This window comes from Taudactylus pleione, unplaced genomic scaffold (genome assembly GCF_031769625.1).
Source record: "Taudactylus pleione unplaced genomic scaffold, aTauple2 ptg000110l, whole genome shotgun sequence".
Classification (NCBI taxonomy): Eukaryota; Metazoa; Chordata; class Amphibia; order Anura; family Myobatrachidae; genus Taudactylus; species Taudactylus pleione.
In genome coordinates, this window is record NW_028284512.1 from 1,277,155 (window position 1) to 1,296,696 (window position 19,542).

The 19,542-nt window shown below is 42.7% G+C and overlaps 1 protein-coding gene across 1 annotated transcript in view; it reads right to left on the reverse strand.

Annotated features, from left to right (window-relative positions):
* Positions 1-7,346: 7,346 nt before the first annotated feature.
* NR6A1 (nuclear receptor subfamily 6 group A member 1) overlaps positions 7,347-19,542 on the reverse strand; it is a 286,626-nt gene continuing 274,430 nt past the window's right edge. Inside the window, exons 9-11 of the mRNA XM_088471141.1 lie at positions 11,998-12,119; positions 9,231-9,383; positions 7,347-7,435 (exon numbers count right to left, since the gene is read on the reverse strand). Coding sequence (XP_088327267.1) covers positions 7,347-7,435; positions 9,231-9,383; positions 11,998-12,119 — 364 coding nt within the window. The remainder of the gene's footprint in view (positions 7,436-9,230; positions 9,384-11,997; positions 12,120-19,542) is intronic.

Here is a 19,542-nt window from a genome sequence, read left to right on the forward strand (position 1 = left end):
CACAGTCACATGTAGTGACACCGGTTGCTTTGAAGTTAGACCCTTGTTCAATTCTCTCATCTTACTAAATTAAAATTAGTTTGTTTTCTATATTATTATTATTATTATTTCAAAGCACTGAAACTTCTTTTTTTCATTTGATATTGTTTTCTGCTACAAAAATATCTTAAGAAAAATAGGAACAAAAGGAATCTAAACTCCTTGTCCTTCCCTGTAATACCAGGTACAATTCTGCAACAAAATAAGATAGACTGGGTAAAAAGTCTAAACCAATCTGTGTGTCGAACAGTGTAAAATATATACATGCAGCAGACGAATGGTAAATCAGACGGGATCGGTATGGAATACCGCCGGCGGAAGACCGGCACCAGTGAAGATCCCGACAGCGGTTTTGGGAAGTATTAACTAATCTAACCCCCCCCTAACTCTGCTTTAGGGGTGCCTAACCCTAACCTCCCCCCAAGTGCCTAAACCTAACCCACCCTTCCCCACAGCCTAAACCTAAGTCTCCTGGGGGGATGACTAACCCTCCCCTCCCCCCCGGGGTGCCTAACCCTAACCCCCCCCAGCCTAAACCTCCCGGGGGGTGCCTAACCCTAAATCCCACCCGGGAGCCCCTAACCTAACCCTCCCCCCCGCGGCTGTCCGCGCCAAGCTTACCTTCGATTGGGATGCCGGGCGTCGGGCTCCCGGCATAGGTTAAATGACAGGCGTTGGGATTTCGATGCCTGTCATTAGACCCCTGCCGGGAATAGACAGTCGGAAAGCCGGCGGTCGGCATTTCAACCATCAGCTTCCTGACTGCATCCCAGTCAGACACCCTCTGTCCATAGAATTCTAAAAATGACTCAACAACACTAACCAATAACAGAAGCTCACACAAATAATAACACAGGCGGAATAATATAGGAATTCACATTTATTGATTTAAAAATCTCTAACACTTGCTAGACATGCTCTTTAAAATACATTGGTCACATTTCCAAAAAGGTAGTGGAGTTACAGATACATAAAAGAGTTGCAGCAGGATTTGTGCTCTACTACATAAAAAAAACAAAAACAAAACAAAAATTAACACAAAAGAGAAATTAGAGAGCAAGGGGCTAGAGAGGATTGCAATAGGCTCTAACTTCAATAGGTACATTCCAGCGATGACACATTCCTGCATTACTTTATTTACACAAATACACAGCTTTATCACAAGTTATTATTATTCAATTGGAAAAGGCAGCTGACAAAAATACAGGAAAACTAATGGTTTATAGGAAACGTTGTGCCTTCCTGTTATTTGGAAAAAAAATAAACTTCATGAGACTCATAGTGAATCTGTATCATTGTGTCATAAGTACTATATGCACATAGTAGATAACAAGTCACTCACATTGGGCACTCCTACGAACATTTAGGGGAATTCCTTCAACAATTCCCTGCCGACTCACAAGAGCTGCAACTGTTATCCCAATTTAAAAGAAAGAGGTAGATTCCTGGGTTAAGTGTGGTTTGCTTCCGATAAATCCTGTACACATATCTTTAGCTTCTTATGCATGAGGTAGTTTGCAATGTGTTCAACGTTCAGTACTTTGGTTATATTTAGGGAGACTTTATTCACGTCAGCAACGCTTCTACTTTCACGTATAATATGAAGGGAGAAAAATAAAGCAAAAATGCAACTTGATCATGCAACATGTATTTGTAATATTTAGGGGGAGATTAAAGGGGAGAAGTTACCCATAATAATCTTAGTAATATTGTATAGAATGTACTAAATGATAACTAAAATCTGGTTAGTTGATACAGGCAGAAGCACCGTAACAGGGCTGAATAGCGCCCTGTGCCGGCCACACCCCATGTGCACATGACATCATATGGAAGGGGCGGGACCGCCAGTGCCAGTAACAGCAGCACTGACCGGCACATCCTCGGGTTTGATAACTCACCCTATATATGTGATGTATTTCCAATTGATTTATAATAATTCACAAACCAAGATGGTAACTGCATAGTCATATTACCGATGTGAAACAAAAATAGATTATTTTATAGTGCTGGTCAAAAACACCAATAAGAAATATAAAATAAAATGATATGCACAGCCGTTCTCTATAAACCCACTTCAGTACATATGTAATGTATGCTTGACTACCCTCCCGGAACGGCTGGGAGGCTCCTGAATCTCGAGTGATGCTCCTGGCCGCTCAGAAGAGCATTAAAGTCTCCTGATCCTGCACACTTTCCCGAGTAAAGTGAGCAGTCCAGGTGGCCTAATACACATTTTGCGCTAAATTGAGTCATCGTAGCCATGTCCCCCACTCTACATTGTCGGTAATCTCGGCACCGGCCACCTATGCCGATCCATGCTCACCGCTGTGTTTGCCTCCTCGTCCTGGACGGGGCGGTCAGGAAGTCGGCAAGTACGATATAGTTTAATTTAAATTTATACTTCTTATTGGTGTTTTTGTCCAGTGCTGTTGGTTCTTTTTTTTGGGCACTTTCAAATACCCTTTTATTTATTTATTTTTTAACAAGCCGCAGGTCAAATAGTATTTAACTCATTATTAAGTGCCAAGATGATTCTATATGTGGGGAGATTTCCCCGCATTTATAGAATAACTGTATTGTATCCTCATGACACAGGTCAAATTTATAACTTTGAGCTCCAACTGAAAGATAGTCCCGAGTGATGGGAGTAATGTTTCCAAAATGTAGTGTAACCCTACAGCTGCTCTACATCTCCATTCTCTAGTTGGCCAACTAGAGACAGTGCAAACGAAACATCACCATGATACATAGGTCTTCATTTTCTAAAATAACAGCCAGAATCTGAGTGATGGGTATGGGATAGGGCACATTTGTGCACATACACCCTATAGCATATCATTAGATAGACTTCACTCTGTAGTAAATAGAAATTCTATATTACAGATTATAGGACTCTGACCAGAGAAAAGAGAGAGGATATAGCTGGATGCCAAACATTTATCAAACTATGGTTGTAAATGCTCATATATATATATATATATATATATATATATATATATATAATTTTTTTTTTTTTTTTCGAAGAGGGAATTTCAAATCATTATATTGTGAAACTAATGGCCGAAGTAGTCTTCACTGGAAGCCATCATATTACAGAACATTGTGGGTACAATTTACTACGTTTCCACAAAATAAATAATTCTACTCAACTTGCGTGTGGTGGTGCTCCTCCTCCTACCCAACAGGTCTGCCTGAAGGCTCCAGCAGTCCAGGACAACAAACCTCTATCCAATAACATCTTGCCACATTCAAACAAAGGTGCCATTGCCAAAAATAGGAAACGCTTGAAGAATAGCATTAATAACACAAATGTTTGAACGAAGCATGACAAAGAGGAGTGTACTGTGAGTCATCGGAGCCTTCGGGAGTCTCAACAAATCAGCAAGTTACCACACAAAAGTAGAACTCTATATTTTATAATATGTCCTTATCCTTGGGGAAGACACAATACAGCCGGCAACCTGTATCCATTTAGCAGGACTCAGTAAGCCAGTAGCAAAAAGTGTGGTCCCCTCTGTGTCTGTAGCATCCCTTCCAGTAACCAGAGGTATACATGTGTCAGACAGAAATTACAGTTGCATTCTTGCTTTGCTTTTCATTGTAGATAATTTATACATTTGCATTAAATTATACGTCTTTCCTGCACACTCCAGAGTCCTGATCTATCACACCTCATCCAGTGAAAGAAGCTGAATTGCAGAATATTGTCCCATGACCATTGAAAGAGGCCAGGTGAAAACTAGTGAGGTATATACTGTGGTTAAAGCTCTCATAGAAGTTGATGGTTCACAAATGTTGCTTTTTTTTTTTTTGCAGCACAAGCACAATATATTAGGCACAATTACAACATTACATACAAAGTCCTGGCACAAAGTTTGCGTTAAATGGTTTCTGAGAATGTTAGTGACAGACTCTGCCGATAAGCGTACCCGTATTACCATTACAAATCAAAAAAAAGAAGAGGCTAATCGGCTAGTGTAGTCACAAATGGGGAAATCGGAGATGTTTATATCGATGTGCATATCAGGAGCTCTGAGGACAAAATTGTGCAGCAGCTGGAATCCAGCTAAGGGGGTCCTCAAAGCTGAATACTGACTTGGTAGAACATACAATACAGCAGGTGAATGGTACAATGTACAATGATGCAATGTAGTCAACACCAGGTTAATTTGCCCTCTCGGTCTCATGGCGGGTCCTGTATAATCAAATCTATTTATTTCAGAAGGGAGTGATTGAACACTGATCTAGCACAGGCAGAGTAGACTTTAACAAAAGGTTAATGTTATTCTTTGCATTGAACAGAATTGTCAGATCTGCCAGCAATTTTGCATAGTTAGGAAGCAATATCTTTACAAAAATCATTTAAGGTTAAGAACATTCGGTCTTGTCGAGCCCATGCACTGTATGGGACTATGGACACAGTGCTGGGAAAAACAGGATAAATGCCTTGAATCAAGTATACAAGGCACTGTCTCCCAAGGCAAGTTTGGACTTTTATTATCATCAACTCAAGAAGGGTCAACATAACACCATGATATTAAAACGAATACTGCCTGAAGAGTCAATATCTGCAACTCTGATTTCTTTACCATGCACCTTTGTCCCAACTGGACTGATCATGAAAACCTGAACTCGGAAACTCTGTAAAAGCCTGATGGCGGACTCATCAATGCTTTACAGAGCGGTAATCCATCTGGTCACCATCACAACACTTCTTCGCGCTTCTCTCCTTCATGGCTCACTACTATGAATGGATGGAAACAATCAAACATGATATCTCCTATGGTAAAAAGGGTCAACTTGAGCACCGCCCCCTCCTCTCCAATAAAAATGATCAAAAACACAGCCCAGTAGAAAAACATAAGAAAATCATGAACTATAAAAACAACACAACACCCTCCCTTCCCCCACCACAACTCATAAAATGGAGATAAAACAATACATTTAAAAAAGAAACACACATATAAAAAGTAAAATCCATGTAAAAATAAAATAAAAAGGCTCTATTGTTGAAGGACATTCGAAAAGATGGTACGAGTAGTTTTTTTCTGTATCTACGAAGCTGAAGGTATCCTAATGATTTCCTGGAAGCAAACATTTATTTGTACTGCCAATTTAGCATAGATACCGATCATGACCTGCAACATACAGTACCACTAGCACTATAACAGATGTCCACAATCAGTACACCGCTGCATGTAAATATAAAGTCACCTTCTTAGTATTCTTCATGTGCAATTTTCTGTATGTATCATATGAGGCTCACATTTATACTACAGACATACGTGTGATCATCAAGTGAATTTGGCCTTGAGCTTACACGTCAAACTGGGGCTGGCGTAAAATTGTGGCCAGGCCGAGCAGTAACAGAGTGCCAGTCGACTGGATAATAATGACTAGTCAGTGCTTCCTTAAATGCAGTGATAAACGTCTTTTGTCTGCAGTCAGGGATGAGTGCTATCTAGTGTGTTCTTCAGAGTGAAATCAGAAATGAGAAGGGAAATTGACCTAGTGTCTCTACATCTACGTGACTACACTGCCATAATACCTGAGTTTTCCAACAGAAACATTCTCTTTTACCCTGTTTAAAGTCACAAGTCCCAGGGACTTGTATAGAAGAGGTGAAGTAGTAGACTAGAGATCATATTCTGACCTGGCTGCACAGCATTCACATAACAAGATATAATAAATCATTTTTATAGTCTCTGAGGCCAATAGAGAGGTCTTCGAAAGGTTGTATACAACTAAATGAAATTATACTACTTTAAAACCATACATTAAAAAATAGCTTTCTATTTGAATTATCAATATAGATGTAAAAATGTATACGTCTGTTTTTGTTTTTTTAGTTTTTTAAATAATTTGCGGTGATTAGTCACAATGGCATCTTGTCTGATGAGCGCCAAGTAAAGGAGCCTCAGCCAATGGGCTTTGTTTAACCTGCTGTGTACTGTTAACACATTCAGTCCCAGAGGCAGGCATCATCGCAAAACATGAGGTCAAACACCTGCTTCTGGTCTACGTAGGATGAAAAATGCTGAGAAAACCACTAGAAATTCCAAGTGTTACTATTTTCTTATCCATCGGTCCTTACAATTGAGGACATGTACAAAACGTTTTACACAGCGTCTGGCTTTTTGCAATATGCAGTGTGTTAAATAAATAACCTTTTGCTACATTTTGACAAAAAATTGCTTTTGTTTTGGCAAAACCAGGTTACACTGTAGTATATAGAGGATAGCTGAGAGTCTACAGTTAATTTAACAAAAAGAAAAACAAACAATGCTGTAAAATAAGAAATACGCACATAGCCCTGAAAATGTAAAATCATATCAAAGTAATAAAACCGAAATTTTAGCCAGGATACCCTAAAAATTTTATTTTTTAATGTAATTTAATTTTCAGAGAAAGTGATGGTAGTAGGATTATGTATATGAAACCGTGTGTGTACATACATATCTACTGTAACTCTGAAAAACCCTACAGGTCATATATAGTATCGGCTTTACATTAGTATTTAAAGGCTTGAAATGCACTAAAAAAAAAGTCCTAAATGGTCATCTGTACTGATGACCTCAAATAATTAGTTTTGGCTGAAACGAGCGTGGACATAATTCTATTGCTATACGCAGTCTGACAAATTATCTGAAGCTTAGGTACTTCAGATTGTGTCAAAATAATTGCAAACATCAGTGTAATTGGTGTGAAAGGAACATACTGCTTAACTAATTCATGCTTAAAGCCAGACACTGGAAAACATTTACCAGCCATCAAAACTCAGCTAAAGAGCAGAATCACGTGTTCATCTCAGCAGTTTTTTTTTTTGTCAACTATTTCGCAGTCAAAACAAAAAAAAATCTCTATTAAAAAAAAACAACAAAAAAAAACATTTAATTGAGGTAGTTTTCTTTTCTTAGACACTACAACCCACTCCCAACAAGAGAAAAAACAATCTAAAAAGTACAAAAATAATAATAAAATAAAATGGCAACACTGTAACAATTTGTAACCCCTTCCATATTGGAAGAGAGTCCCCTCCCATATAAAGGCGTTAAAAATCCTAAATCTGTAAACAGCAACATAATGCAACAACTGCATTTGTGTTTGTGCACCCGTGTTGAAGATAATACATTCAACTCTGTCAGGAAATAAATAGATTAAAAATGAGTAAAAAAAAAAAAAAAAGCAGACTTTCTTTTTCACTCCCGTGATGGGATTTGTAACTGTCTTTTTTTCTATTTTTTTCTTCAACTGATGCAAACCAGCCACCATTGCAGCCGTCTTCAAATCCGTTCTCCTGCTGGTGCTCACTCCTTGCTAGCACTAGTTTTGCATGAGTGTAGAAATGCTTTAAAGAGAAGTGGTAATTGCTCCAGGGGTACATTCACCAGCTTTCCTGTGGAAAGACCAGACACGCAATCATTTAAGCTCAGGCGTACATTAGAGGAAAACTTTAAATTAAAAATAAATAAAAAGAGCGAAGTTAGTTTAGATGCTGTGTATGCGCACGTCTTCTGCGCCAAAAATACATACTGATTCCATTTGGGTTTACTTTGTGCATGTGCCATCTAAAGCAGTTGCCCTGATGCCCAATGGGTATATGGGATCAAATGCGATTTGCAAGCACTTACACAATTTTGACGAGACAGCTGCTAGATTGGGATGTAGGTATTATCCCGGCTGTTGGGATGCCGGCACTCAGCATGCCGGCGCCGGAATCCCAACACCGGTCAGTATCCCGGCATCCCAATGGTAACTATTGGGGTTAGGTACTAGGGGATAGGCTGCGGGGGAGGGAAGGCTAGGGTTAGGGTACGGGGGGGAAGATTAGGTTTAGACTACAGAGAGGGAGGGTTAGGAGTAGGGGAAGGGTAGTATACTTATGCTGGGTACACACTGGAAGATATAATGGCTGATCAATTGATTGGCCAATATATTGGGTGCCCGTCGGCCAGTGTGTACCAGCGAAATTGAGTTGGCTGTACTGCAGTTCTACAGACCACCCGTACACTTGCAGCAGAGGCCATGGAGTGGTGGGCACAACACCCCCCACGGCCAGATGATGGTTGTTCAGTGTGTATGAACAACCATCATCTGCAGATATATCTGTCAGGTGTGTTCCCAGCTTTACCTCCTTCTGTCGGATTGTGACAACCGGGATCCTGAGTGCTGGCATCTCGTACCAACCCACTAGATTTAAACCGGCACTTCATTTAAAAGGCCAAGTAATTGCCTCTTTAAATCTAGCGGCTATCTTTCCAAAATTGCCGATGCCCGCAAATCTCAGGCTATAATATTTGAGCCATAGTCTTGAATAGTAGTATCCTGGCAGCGTATGATGCTAACCATACATAGATAACGGGCAATTAATGCAATACCATATCTGCCACTAGTTTCCCCCTCACAGCCATGACTATGTGGGACCACTACTGGCTTTGTGCACATCAGCAGCAGATGCCTGAAGCCACTTTGCATTATAATCTGCCTCAGATGGGAAAGCCAGGGTCACACTGACCCACACAACATTCTGCATGCATCGGCATATATGGACGTATATATCCTATTGAAATCAAAAGTCGGGCACGTTCGTGACTATGGTCGGAAGGTTACTCTAGGTTACTATCAGCCGGTGTGCAGGCATCTTCCGACTGTACCAGGAGACCTCAATGATGCCAGAATGGACGTAACTTGTCCAATGTGGTCACTAGGTTACCTACAGGTAACGGGCTGCTTAATGTTAGCGTGTGTGCATGTGTCTATGAGAAATTACACTGTAAGATCTACTGTCTGCTGCCACTTTATACATAAAATATAATATTACGACTAAATGGATATCTACGATCTAGATTACGGCACACATTTGGGTGATGCAATCACGATATCTCCAATCATAAAGTCAACATTCCATTCCAGCACGTCGACCATTCGTATCACATTTTAAACATGAAGACATTCCTAATGTCAACATGTTTAAAATGTTGACGATGTTAAAATACAAAATGTTAGGGTAAGGGATAAAATTACACTAAAAGATATGTCAACATTACATCTGTGTTGATAGGCAGAATGTCGACGTTATGACCATGCCAGCATATGCAATGTTGACACTCATGTCGACCTAATGAATGTTGACAAAATATACCGCACCGGATGCAGAACATAAGTTAGTCACCTGTGACGTAGACACTTACCAGCAATGTAGCGGACCTCTGGCAGACACATCATAAGGTCCGGGAACCTGTTTGGCTGGTGTGAATACCGATACTCTGTAAAGTCCTGGCACACGTACCAATACCTCTTATTCAACTGCTCCAGCTGGGAAACACTGCTAAGACCCTGGATATCTGTTGAAGAAAAATAATGAGCCTCAGCATAGACCTCACACAGGGCCTAATATAGTGCTAGTACTGCGTAAGGAAATGTATCCAATACATCTTTCACTTTTAGTAATGCAATGATAGGAATTAGGCCACGTGTGAAGGACGATTAAATTACTTTAAAACAGGGGTGGGTAAATAAGCTGCCCTTCAGCTGTTGTTTGACTACACAACCCAGCATGCCTTGCAACAGTTTTTGCATATTCAAATAGCAAAACTGTGGCAGGGCATGCTGGGATGTGTAGTTCTACAGCAGCTAGACGGCCGCTTGCTCATCCCTACTTTAAAATGTAGTTACACACAATTGAGTATATCTAGAGATACCCTGAATAGGTGGTCTGTATGATGCATTATCTATTATACTGTAGCACCTTCCCTATTGCTCATGTAATTATTTTAGTGTACAGTAATCCCCCAGTCCTGCGATATAACAATGTGTTCGACCTTACGCTGAGTGCAGGGAGGTGCAGACAGCCTTGACATGCTGGAGGACTACCTGCAGGCGCTGCTCCCCGGTGAGCTGGCAGAAGCAGCAGATGGCGCCTCGCCGTGCAAGAGGCAATTGGATACCTCCTGACACCCGGGGTACCCTTAAACTGTTCCACCTCCCCCTCTTTCTCTCCAGCTAGTAACCTCCCCTCCAATGATGGATCCTCACCATTACATGCGGAATCTCTATTTCCAGCTATAATCCTTCATGTTAGTCCCAATACCGAGCTGTATTCAGGGTGATAACGTAACCCGATGAACTACAGGGAGCAAGGTGGACGGCTCGGAGGAGATCTTTCGCTGATAGCGGCAGGTACTTGGAAATTACTGAGTTTGTATTTTAGTTATTCTTTGGGGAAATCCATTTACATTTAGCACTCAGGTTTTTCTTACTAATTAATAGCGCTTAGCGGGCAGATTACGGTATTAATCTTTACAAAACGCATTAAGCCTGATCCTGCGTCGCATACGAGTTTGAATGCAGCCAACGTACTATACGCATCTCTGCCTATTTCAGAGTGATTCCAAGTCTGGAGCAACTTGGTCGCTTCTCCCATCCATCAAATAGGGGTCACCGGGTATACGCACGGAAAAGAGTGTTACTGGGCGTGCTGTGGGTGTGTAACCAAAGTTAGACTGTATGCCGAGTGGACGCCTATTTCAGCCGTATCTCTTGCACCCAGTATGGGGTAGGTATAAGTGCCGATAACAGTAATGACAACTGTTCTAGCGGATGGAGGGCGAGGGGTGGTGCAGTCGCAGACACCTGCCTGGCTCAGCATACAAATGGACACACATTGGACTGCATTTCATGTACATCTACCAGCAAGGGACAAGGCAATAGCCAGGAAGCAAAAAAAATACAATAAAAGGTTGTATACAAACAGCTGCAGCAAATTTCTCTTTTATCTCAAAATGAGAATATCTAAAATAAATAAACGAGTAATGAAAAAGAACTACAAATAAAAAAAGAAAATGTTTGCAAACAACTAAGATCTGGAAACATGACAGAGGTGAGCCATCTAAACTGGAAGGATCTATCACTCTTTATCACATTTTAGTTTATGACTTAGGGGTCTATTTACTAAGCAGTGTTAGGAGACAGAGTGAAAAGTGATAAGGTACCAGCCAATCAGCTCCTAACTGCCATCTCACAGGCTGTGTTTGAAAAATGATAGTTGGGAGCTGATTGGCTGGTACCTTATCATTTTTCTCTCTGTCTCCTAACATTGCTTAGTAAATAGACCTCTTAAAGTGTGTGTGTTGGGGGGGAGGGGGGTAATGAGTCAAAGAGGGCAATTCAATTAGGGCCTGAAGTGTTGTCAGAACGGCGGCACTTCACAGCCACCAGCATTGCCAAATTTCCCCCACAGCCCACAGAGGTGCGCAAGGAAATCATCAATGTTGGGTCCTGTATTATACTGTGATGTGTGCGGGCAGACATTGCGGGCATACATCGTAAAGACTTGAATATCTGCCAAACGCTTTTGAAAGGTAAAAAAGACAGACGGTCCACAAACCAAAGGCAGTAAAATGCAACAGTAAGTGCAGCCAATTGGTAATAATCAGGAGGAACGTGGAGAGGAAAGTATAGAGATCAAACGATGAGATCTAAGCGTATGTTTCATTAATGTGAGCTGTCACAGACTGTAATAAGTATTTAAATACACTTATTTTACAAAGCAAAATAAAAACAATGCAAAAATAGTATAAGATAAACAAATCTAAAATATTAAATTTCACAATGTACCCCCGCAGGTGTATAGTACATGTGGTCACTACATCGATCCAACGGTGTCAACATCCCCAGATAAAGCTAGAACAGCTGGTGATCCGTCACACAATCCTTATTTGGATAGGAATAATCTGTCACTGCAAATGCCTGTAACTGCATATGGTAAGTGACGCGTGTTCTGTCCTTGGTGTCTGCATTAAACAGCTATTAAAATGTGATTCATAAATGGAAAGTCACTAGTTCTCTGCACACGAATCCCCCCAAAATCTTCAGTCATTGTGGCAGCATCACCTACTGTTAACCCTTCCTTCCCAAGCAGATCTGGAAGCCCATACCGAGAAGATAAGCAGCACTCACCTTGATTCAGGAAGTTAATTGCTTTCATGCAGACGTACTCTTCACTGCTCACTTTCAGCTGGCTGAATTTCCGATACAGGTAGATTAGCCTTTCCATCACTTCCATGCCGTCCTCACTAAATCTAAATATTGGAGCAAAATATTTAGAGAACAGCATTTTAGGGTGAGGCTACAATTAGAGCTAGGGTTAGTTTTAGGCTAAAATATCACTGTGTACATTGTGACTATCAACATTATGGTGGTGTCGATATTGTGGATGCTGACATGTCACCTGTCGACATTCTGAATGTGTCGACATTCAGTATGTCGACATATTACACCACATCCACTTTTATTTAGCAAAGGACTAGCAACAGCACTGAAGCATGGGACACCACTGGTCTCTGTGAGATCACTAGTTCTTAAGTGAACTGATAGGTTGAATACAGGTGTAGCATACAAAATGGCTACCTCCACTGACAGGAGAAAAACAGTATACATTCAGGAAGCCGGCCGCCGCAATGCCGACAGCTGGCTTCCCAACTACTTAATCCCAGCGAGGGTTACATGACAGGCGTCTAAATCTAGACGCCCGTCATTTTACCGACGCTGGGAGACCGGCGCCCGGCATTCCGGTCGAAGTGATGCCGGGCACGGACAGAAGCGGGGCGGGGGGGGAGCGGTGAGGGGCTTCCGGGGGAGACTTAGGGTTAGGCACCCCCCTGGGAGGCTAGGGTTGGGCTAGGGGGAAGGAGGGTTAGGCACCCCCATGGGGAGGTTAGGGTTAGGCACCCCCCCCGGGGGACTTCGGTATAGGCGGCGGGGAAGGAGGGGTTAGGTTTAGGCACTTAGAGGGAGGATTAGGGTTAGGCACAGGGGGGGAGGTTAGGGTTAGGCACCCCTAAGGTAGGGTTAGGGTGTAGAATTAGATTAGTTTATACTTACCTTTAGGACGATCAGGATTTCCTCCTCTGTTGGACTGACGTTGCCGGGATTTGAACCACCGGCCGAATGCGAGAACAACTACAGTGAACATATACTGTCTTTCTAAATCGGGAATATTTACATATTTATTGGAACTGTGAAGCTTAAAACGTATATTTAATATTATTATATACTGTGCCGTATGGGATTTCTGCAAGAATATACAAATAAATTGTTTAAAAATCATACAATGTGATTTCCCGAATTCTTTGTTCTGATTCTGTCTCTCACAGTTAAAGTGTACCTATGATTGAAATTACAGACATCTCTCATCTTTTAAAGTGCAACAACTTGCACCATCGGTGGCTGTCCAAATACTTTTTTGCCCCACTGTATATTATTTTTTCTTGCAGGTGTACTGCAGGTCCATGCGGGCATTAAAGGGAAAATACATTTAATTGTGCAATAAATCAAAAACTGCAAATAGGGAAATGTGATTACATGCATCTTTTCAATAAATTAGGAAATGGTAATGGAATTCGGCGGTTGGCTTAATTGTATGCTGTAACTCGCTGAAAAGCCCATTTCAATTCCCTGGCAATAATGTCTACCAGTTAGAGGATGAGAGTCTGCCAGAATGCAGCCCAGCGTGGCCTCAGGTGGGAGTGAAAATGAACAGGACAACACAGTGTACAGGAAATACAGAATGTGGCTGAGTGCAGCCGATCTGCACAGACAAGGCTTTATATATAATCCTTCTAATTAGACAGATAGCAAGTGTTCCCTTGAACTGCTCACCCAGAGGGAATCTGTTACAATATATATGTATTCACATGAAATTTTATTCAGGAATTGATGTATTTTGGACACCTATTGGAATAAACCTTTTCTTGATCTTATGAATTATCATTTTCAGATAATAAAAAGTAACGACATTTGCTATAAAATTTCTACAATGGGTAGTAGACCTTGATTCTTCTGAATGGGAGAGATTCCTAAAGTTTCTATGACCACAGGAAAACATGATGGCAATTTTGATAATGTCACATGCACGCTTTTGTGTACCCTGTGTGTTTGAACTTAATGTATCTGTCGGTTAATGTGGCAGGAACTTTCACTGCTTGTTACACACAGGCAAATAGGTTGGAACAGCAACAAGTCCATAAGGCTAAAATAAGGAGTCATGCAAAGCAACCGCACAACAAGCTTTGGTGAATATAGGAATTCATTCTTAGGGCTATAATACGAATGTCTATAAAATACAATATAACAAAAGATATAGTTTGAGTGAATCATTAGAATGTGGGCAGCACAGACGGTGTAATGGTTAGCATTACTGCCTCACAGCACTGAGGTCGTTGGTTCGATACCCACTACGGCCCTAACTGTGTGGAGTTTGTATATTCTCCCTGTGCTTGCGTGGGTTTCCTCCGGGTACTCCGGTTTCCTACCACACTCCAAAAATATACTGGAAGGTTAATTGGCTCCTAGCAAAATTACCCCTAGTGTGTATATGTGTGTGTGTGATAGGGAATATAGAGTGTAAGCTCCACTGGGGGCAGGGACTGATGTGAATGGCAAAATATTCTCTGTAAAGCGCTGCGGAATATGTGTGCGCTATATAAATAACTGGTAATAATAATAATAATAATGTGCCAGGAAAGGGGGCGAAGAAAATACAAGATCTTTAGGCCACTACGAGGGGTGTGCAATAAGTTTCTGGATGTGAAGTGCATAGGTAGAATAGACACAATCAGATTGTCTGGTTGTGAACTGTGATCTCTGACTAAAGTTCTTGTGAAATTTCAGGGCACAGTACTATATATAAGCAGTACTGCACACCAAAGAAGTCAGCTTGTTCACTGCCTTCACAAACTCGTTATGGAGCTCAAAAGCCAATGGAGAGCCATGATCGTCTATGACTACAAGAGTGGTCTGTGACAGCAGGAGAGTTTTGACCAACTGCGAGCTCTTGTTGGGGAGGAAGCACTGTCCCGAACCACTGTGTTTGAGTGGTTTTCAGAATTTTGGGTCTGAAGACGGTCCCTGGAAGACAAGGGAGCGCTCTGACCGACATCATTGAGGACAAGGTTGCAGCCGTGGGGGCCATAGTTGAGGTAGACGCTAGGGCGACCATGGTCCAGTTAGAAAAGGAGCTAGACATCTCATCGAGATTCATCTGCTTGATACTCCCCTTGGCCTGAGCAAGGTTTCTGCCCCATCAGCTGACTCAAAAGCAGAAGGAGACTCAGGGGACTTGGCCAGCGAGCCAAAACACGCTGGCCAGGTTTGATGGCAGTCACCCAAACTCTGTATGGAAGATCCTCAGTGGCGATGAATCCTGGATCTACAGTTTGGATCCCGAGACCAAACAGTTGGCCCAGTGAACCCCACTTGGAGGTGCACCACCACAGAAGTTACGACGTGAGCGCAGCATAGCCAAGCAGATGGTGGCTATGCACAGAAGTACTTTGGCTACATTACACTTTGGGGTTGATTCAGAGTCTCATGCAGCGGCGTCCGTGTGCATCTTTTGGTGGTCACACATCTGTGACTTTATGCTAATACCGCCACAAGCCCCTCCCTGGTGTACAGCTGTGCGTCTGAATGTGCAAGGACCTAGAACCCACATTGAGCATCATTAGACACTCAAATTACGATGGTTGCCCCCACACTTCACAACATTTCAATTCTGAACTTGGGTTTGTGGGGGAAGTTGCTGTGACATGATGGGGGAAGTGAACTCGACATGGTGGCTTTGGTCATGCCTCGTACGGCAAGCCCACTGCAAATCCCAGTCGGTCTTGCTGAAATCGGAACAGTTTGGAGGAAAATTAATGGGTACACAATTATCCAACCACGGGAACTGAATCCCAATACTCCTACTATTCTCAATAAATTCTAATGGTTACTAGCTTGTATGAAAAGGATCTTAGGCTAAAACTACATGTTCGAATTTGCTCTATGACCACTTTAAAATGATTGCAAGAAAGCGGTCTCTTGCAACAATCAGAAGTAATACGAGTTCTCCAGCGATCCCAAAGACTGAACTCTTCGGCGTTTGACTTGCCAAGGTTACACATTGTTTAACGAACAGTAAAGAGATAGAACTTAAATAGATAATGTGGTTATATGAATTCAACTGCCTTGAATCATAGTGGAGAAAAGCGCTATATAAATAAATTTACTACTATTTGTTGCCACAGTCTACATTAAATATTCACATCAGAGAAATGTAAATTCGAAACTGAGCCTCTAGAAACACAATGAATCTATTTTAGCGTTCCCATTAGGCTGTTTTAGCGGGGAGTTGTGCCCTGCCCTCCTTCTGGAGGGCAAAAAGCCCCCTGCCCTCACCGCGCAGCGCACCGCTAAGACAGCCTGCGGGTACCATCTTCACCTGCGGGTCGCAGTGTCCCACGGGTGGGGAAATGTGCGGTGACCCAGTTACCACCAGTGAATAGATGCTGGGCGCCCGGCATCTATTCTACCTGTCAGCAGGGCTTGGGGGCTGCCCGGCATGTCTGTAAGAGTGACGAAAAGGTGATGAGTCTTATAGACACGCCCCCTTTTCAATGGCCACCCCCCCTTTTTGGGTGCGCGCACGCGGAAGTGCCCACTCTAGCTCCGGCGCCCTGCCTGCCACCGGAGCTAGAGTGAACACTACTATTTCTATCTGCAGATGTGTCCTACCGATCCTCAAATCACTAGAAACAGCCTCACGCAACTTAACTGCGCCAAAACACTAATCCTAAGTACCTAGTACATTCTAAACGGACTACGAAGCAATATAGATAGATACGATATATAGTCGAGATCGACGGCATGTGCAGAATGTCGACATGTGAAACTCTGACACTTCATGGACTGGCAGTGGAGGGCTAGGTTGCGAGAGGGGAGGTTATGGTTAGGCACTAGGGGTAGGGGCAGGGATTAGGGTTAGTGATACTCACTGCTGCAAGCTTCACTGGATCCACTGGAAGTCTATCAGTTAACTGCCGGACCCTGAACACAATGCTGGAGCTGCCGTACATTTTAAAGTTACCACTAGGGACATTTTGTCAACATTCTAATCAAGATGACATCTCAGAATCGACATAAATACAACGTGGTCAATGGCGCAATTGCAAGCATGTTGAATGATGAACGACGTCAAAATATCCCACACCCATATTATATATATATGTATATATATATATATATATATATATATATATATACACACACATACATATACTGTACTACAATACAATAGTGAGCAGATAACACTGTGTCCTATGCAGGATTTAATAAAAGGAGGCCTACTCCTCCACCAACATAATATTGAAGTGGTGAAATTCTTGTAACAAGGCAGCATATTCTCCATGAGAAACAGCAGGTGCAAAGATTGCAGAATTCCCAGGTGTGGTTATCCCACGCGGAGACTGCCCTAATGAACTTTATCTGCAAAAGTATTGAGAATTCTTTTAATACCAATGCAAACGTCTATTATTTCTCCCTTTCCTTAGTTTCCATGCAGAATTATTTAATTTCACTAATATGGAATATCACAATTATATCTGCTTAAGTGGTCTATGTACTAAGCAGTGGTATAAGACAGAATGAAAAGTGATAAGGTGCCAGCCAATCAGCTCCCAACTGTCATTTTTCAAACACAACCTGAGAGATGACAATTGGGAGCTGATTGGCTGGCACCTTATCACTTTTCACTCTGTCAAAAAAACAGTATGTTTTATTGAAGTGTGTGGGGGGACCCATAAACACAATGAGATCATACAAACTACAAACAGATAGGGTCTTGGATGTGAGGCAGCAATGCTAATCACTATGAAACCAAGTTGCAATCTACCACAAAGGAAAAGTGAAAAAGTTATTGATTGCCTATAACCACTAGGGAACTGGGCAAATTTAGAGGCCTGTATCTCCTTCAACGACTGGTGACTCAGACTCAAACTCAACCCCCCCCCCCCCCCCTGTAGAATGTAAGCAATCACGAGCAGGGCCCTCTTCCCTCACTCATACGATCATCTACTCAAAACTCTCCGCAAGGGCACTTAACACTTGGTAGCTGACGCCCTGCTGCTTTTTTGAGTGTTCTGATCGCTGCAGCAATGTTTATAAACTATGTTCTTCGTGAGGTGCTGCGGAACCCTTGTGCACCATATAAATAAAGGATAATAATAATGTAGACTGTGGTCAGACATCCTCTTGTATCATGGTCTTGGATGTTCTTATAAATTACTCTGGGCTTCCTACTTTCTTGACTAAAATACAGAGCAGACACTTTGAAGAAATAATCAGGACTGTCCAGACAGGCCTGCAAAACAGGATTTACATGACTTGAGCACCTGAGGCTCACCCTTCTCCCCTTTACCCTCTGACATGGCCAATGTGTGATTGGTATAAGGTGTACAGTATAACTGCAATGTGACCCTCTTCACATATGAAAAACCCCGTACACCTCTTCAGAGGGATGAGGAGAAACACAGTGATAGATATAACTGACAGCTTGAAAACAAAAGACAGTATGTATAACACAGCAGCTAGCATGAAAGTCACATACAATGCACAAATACAAACATTGCTATTGCAAATGGACTCTGAATGAACTGACCAGCCCCGCCGGGGTATTGGCAGGATATAGAGCGCTATATACCAGACCCAGAGGAGAGGTATACAGGGGGACAGACCAGACCTCTGAGTCAACCAGCATGCAGCAGTACACACAAATGCGAACTGCGAGCGTCTCACACATGAGGTGGTCAGAAGTAGCAACCCAGAGGCGGGAATCCGTAACCGGAAGTTGCGTCTGGGTCGGGGGAGCGCCTACCTCCCCTAAGCTGCGAATTTGACGGCACGGGTACGCTGGCCTCACAGTAGCAGACGCTCTAGTGCGTCTACTACCCATCTCCGGCGACAGACGATATGGCCCCGGCCGCCTAAGTGAGTACACGTTACACGAAGCCTTCACCCGCATCTGGTGCGTCTCCTACACCGGAGCCCTGGACTGCGTCGCTTGCGATTCCCCTCACGAGAGATCGCTTACCTGCCATCTCCGTGAATCCGATCGCAGTCCGGACCCCAGCGACGCTTCTAGCCAAGCCTCGCTGAAATCCCCAAGGCATATAGCGTTACTGACGATGCGGCATCGGGGGATGTAGATGGAGTTGCAGTACCTGAGTCCTATTCGGCGCCTAGTACCGCTCGACTCAGAAGTTCAAAAAACTAAGGTAAATCATAAGAGAAAAAAGCCTGGGACTGCCTAGGCAGTCCCGCTGTTAAACAGGTGGGGCTGGATACTTGCCGCGCACCAAACAAAAAAACTGAATGCCTGCGCCTGGAGGCGGGACATATAGGGAGGAGGACCAGTGCATGCTGTGAGCTTTAAAGCTGTAACTGTTTGGTGTAATGGATCTCTTCAACTACATACCCCAAGGTAGATCCTGTGGACCCTGAAGAAGAAAACAGGTTACCTACTGGTAAGCAACCTGTAGCTTTCCAGCTAGGGGCTCATCCACACCTCTTACAGTATGAAGAATTCAATGCACCAGTGCAGGCCTGGTCAACCTGTGGCTGCTCTCCAGCTGTTGTGAAACTACAAGTCCCATCATATCCTGCCACCGATTAGCTGGTAAAGCACGC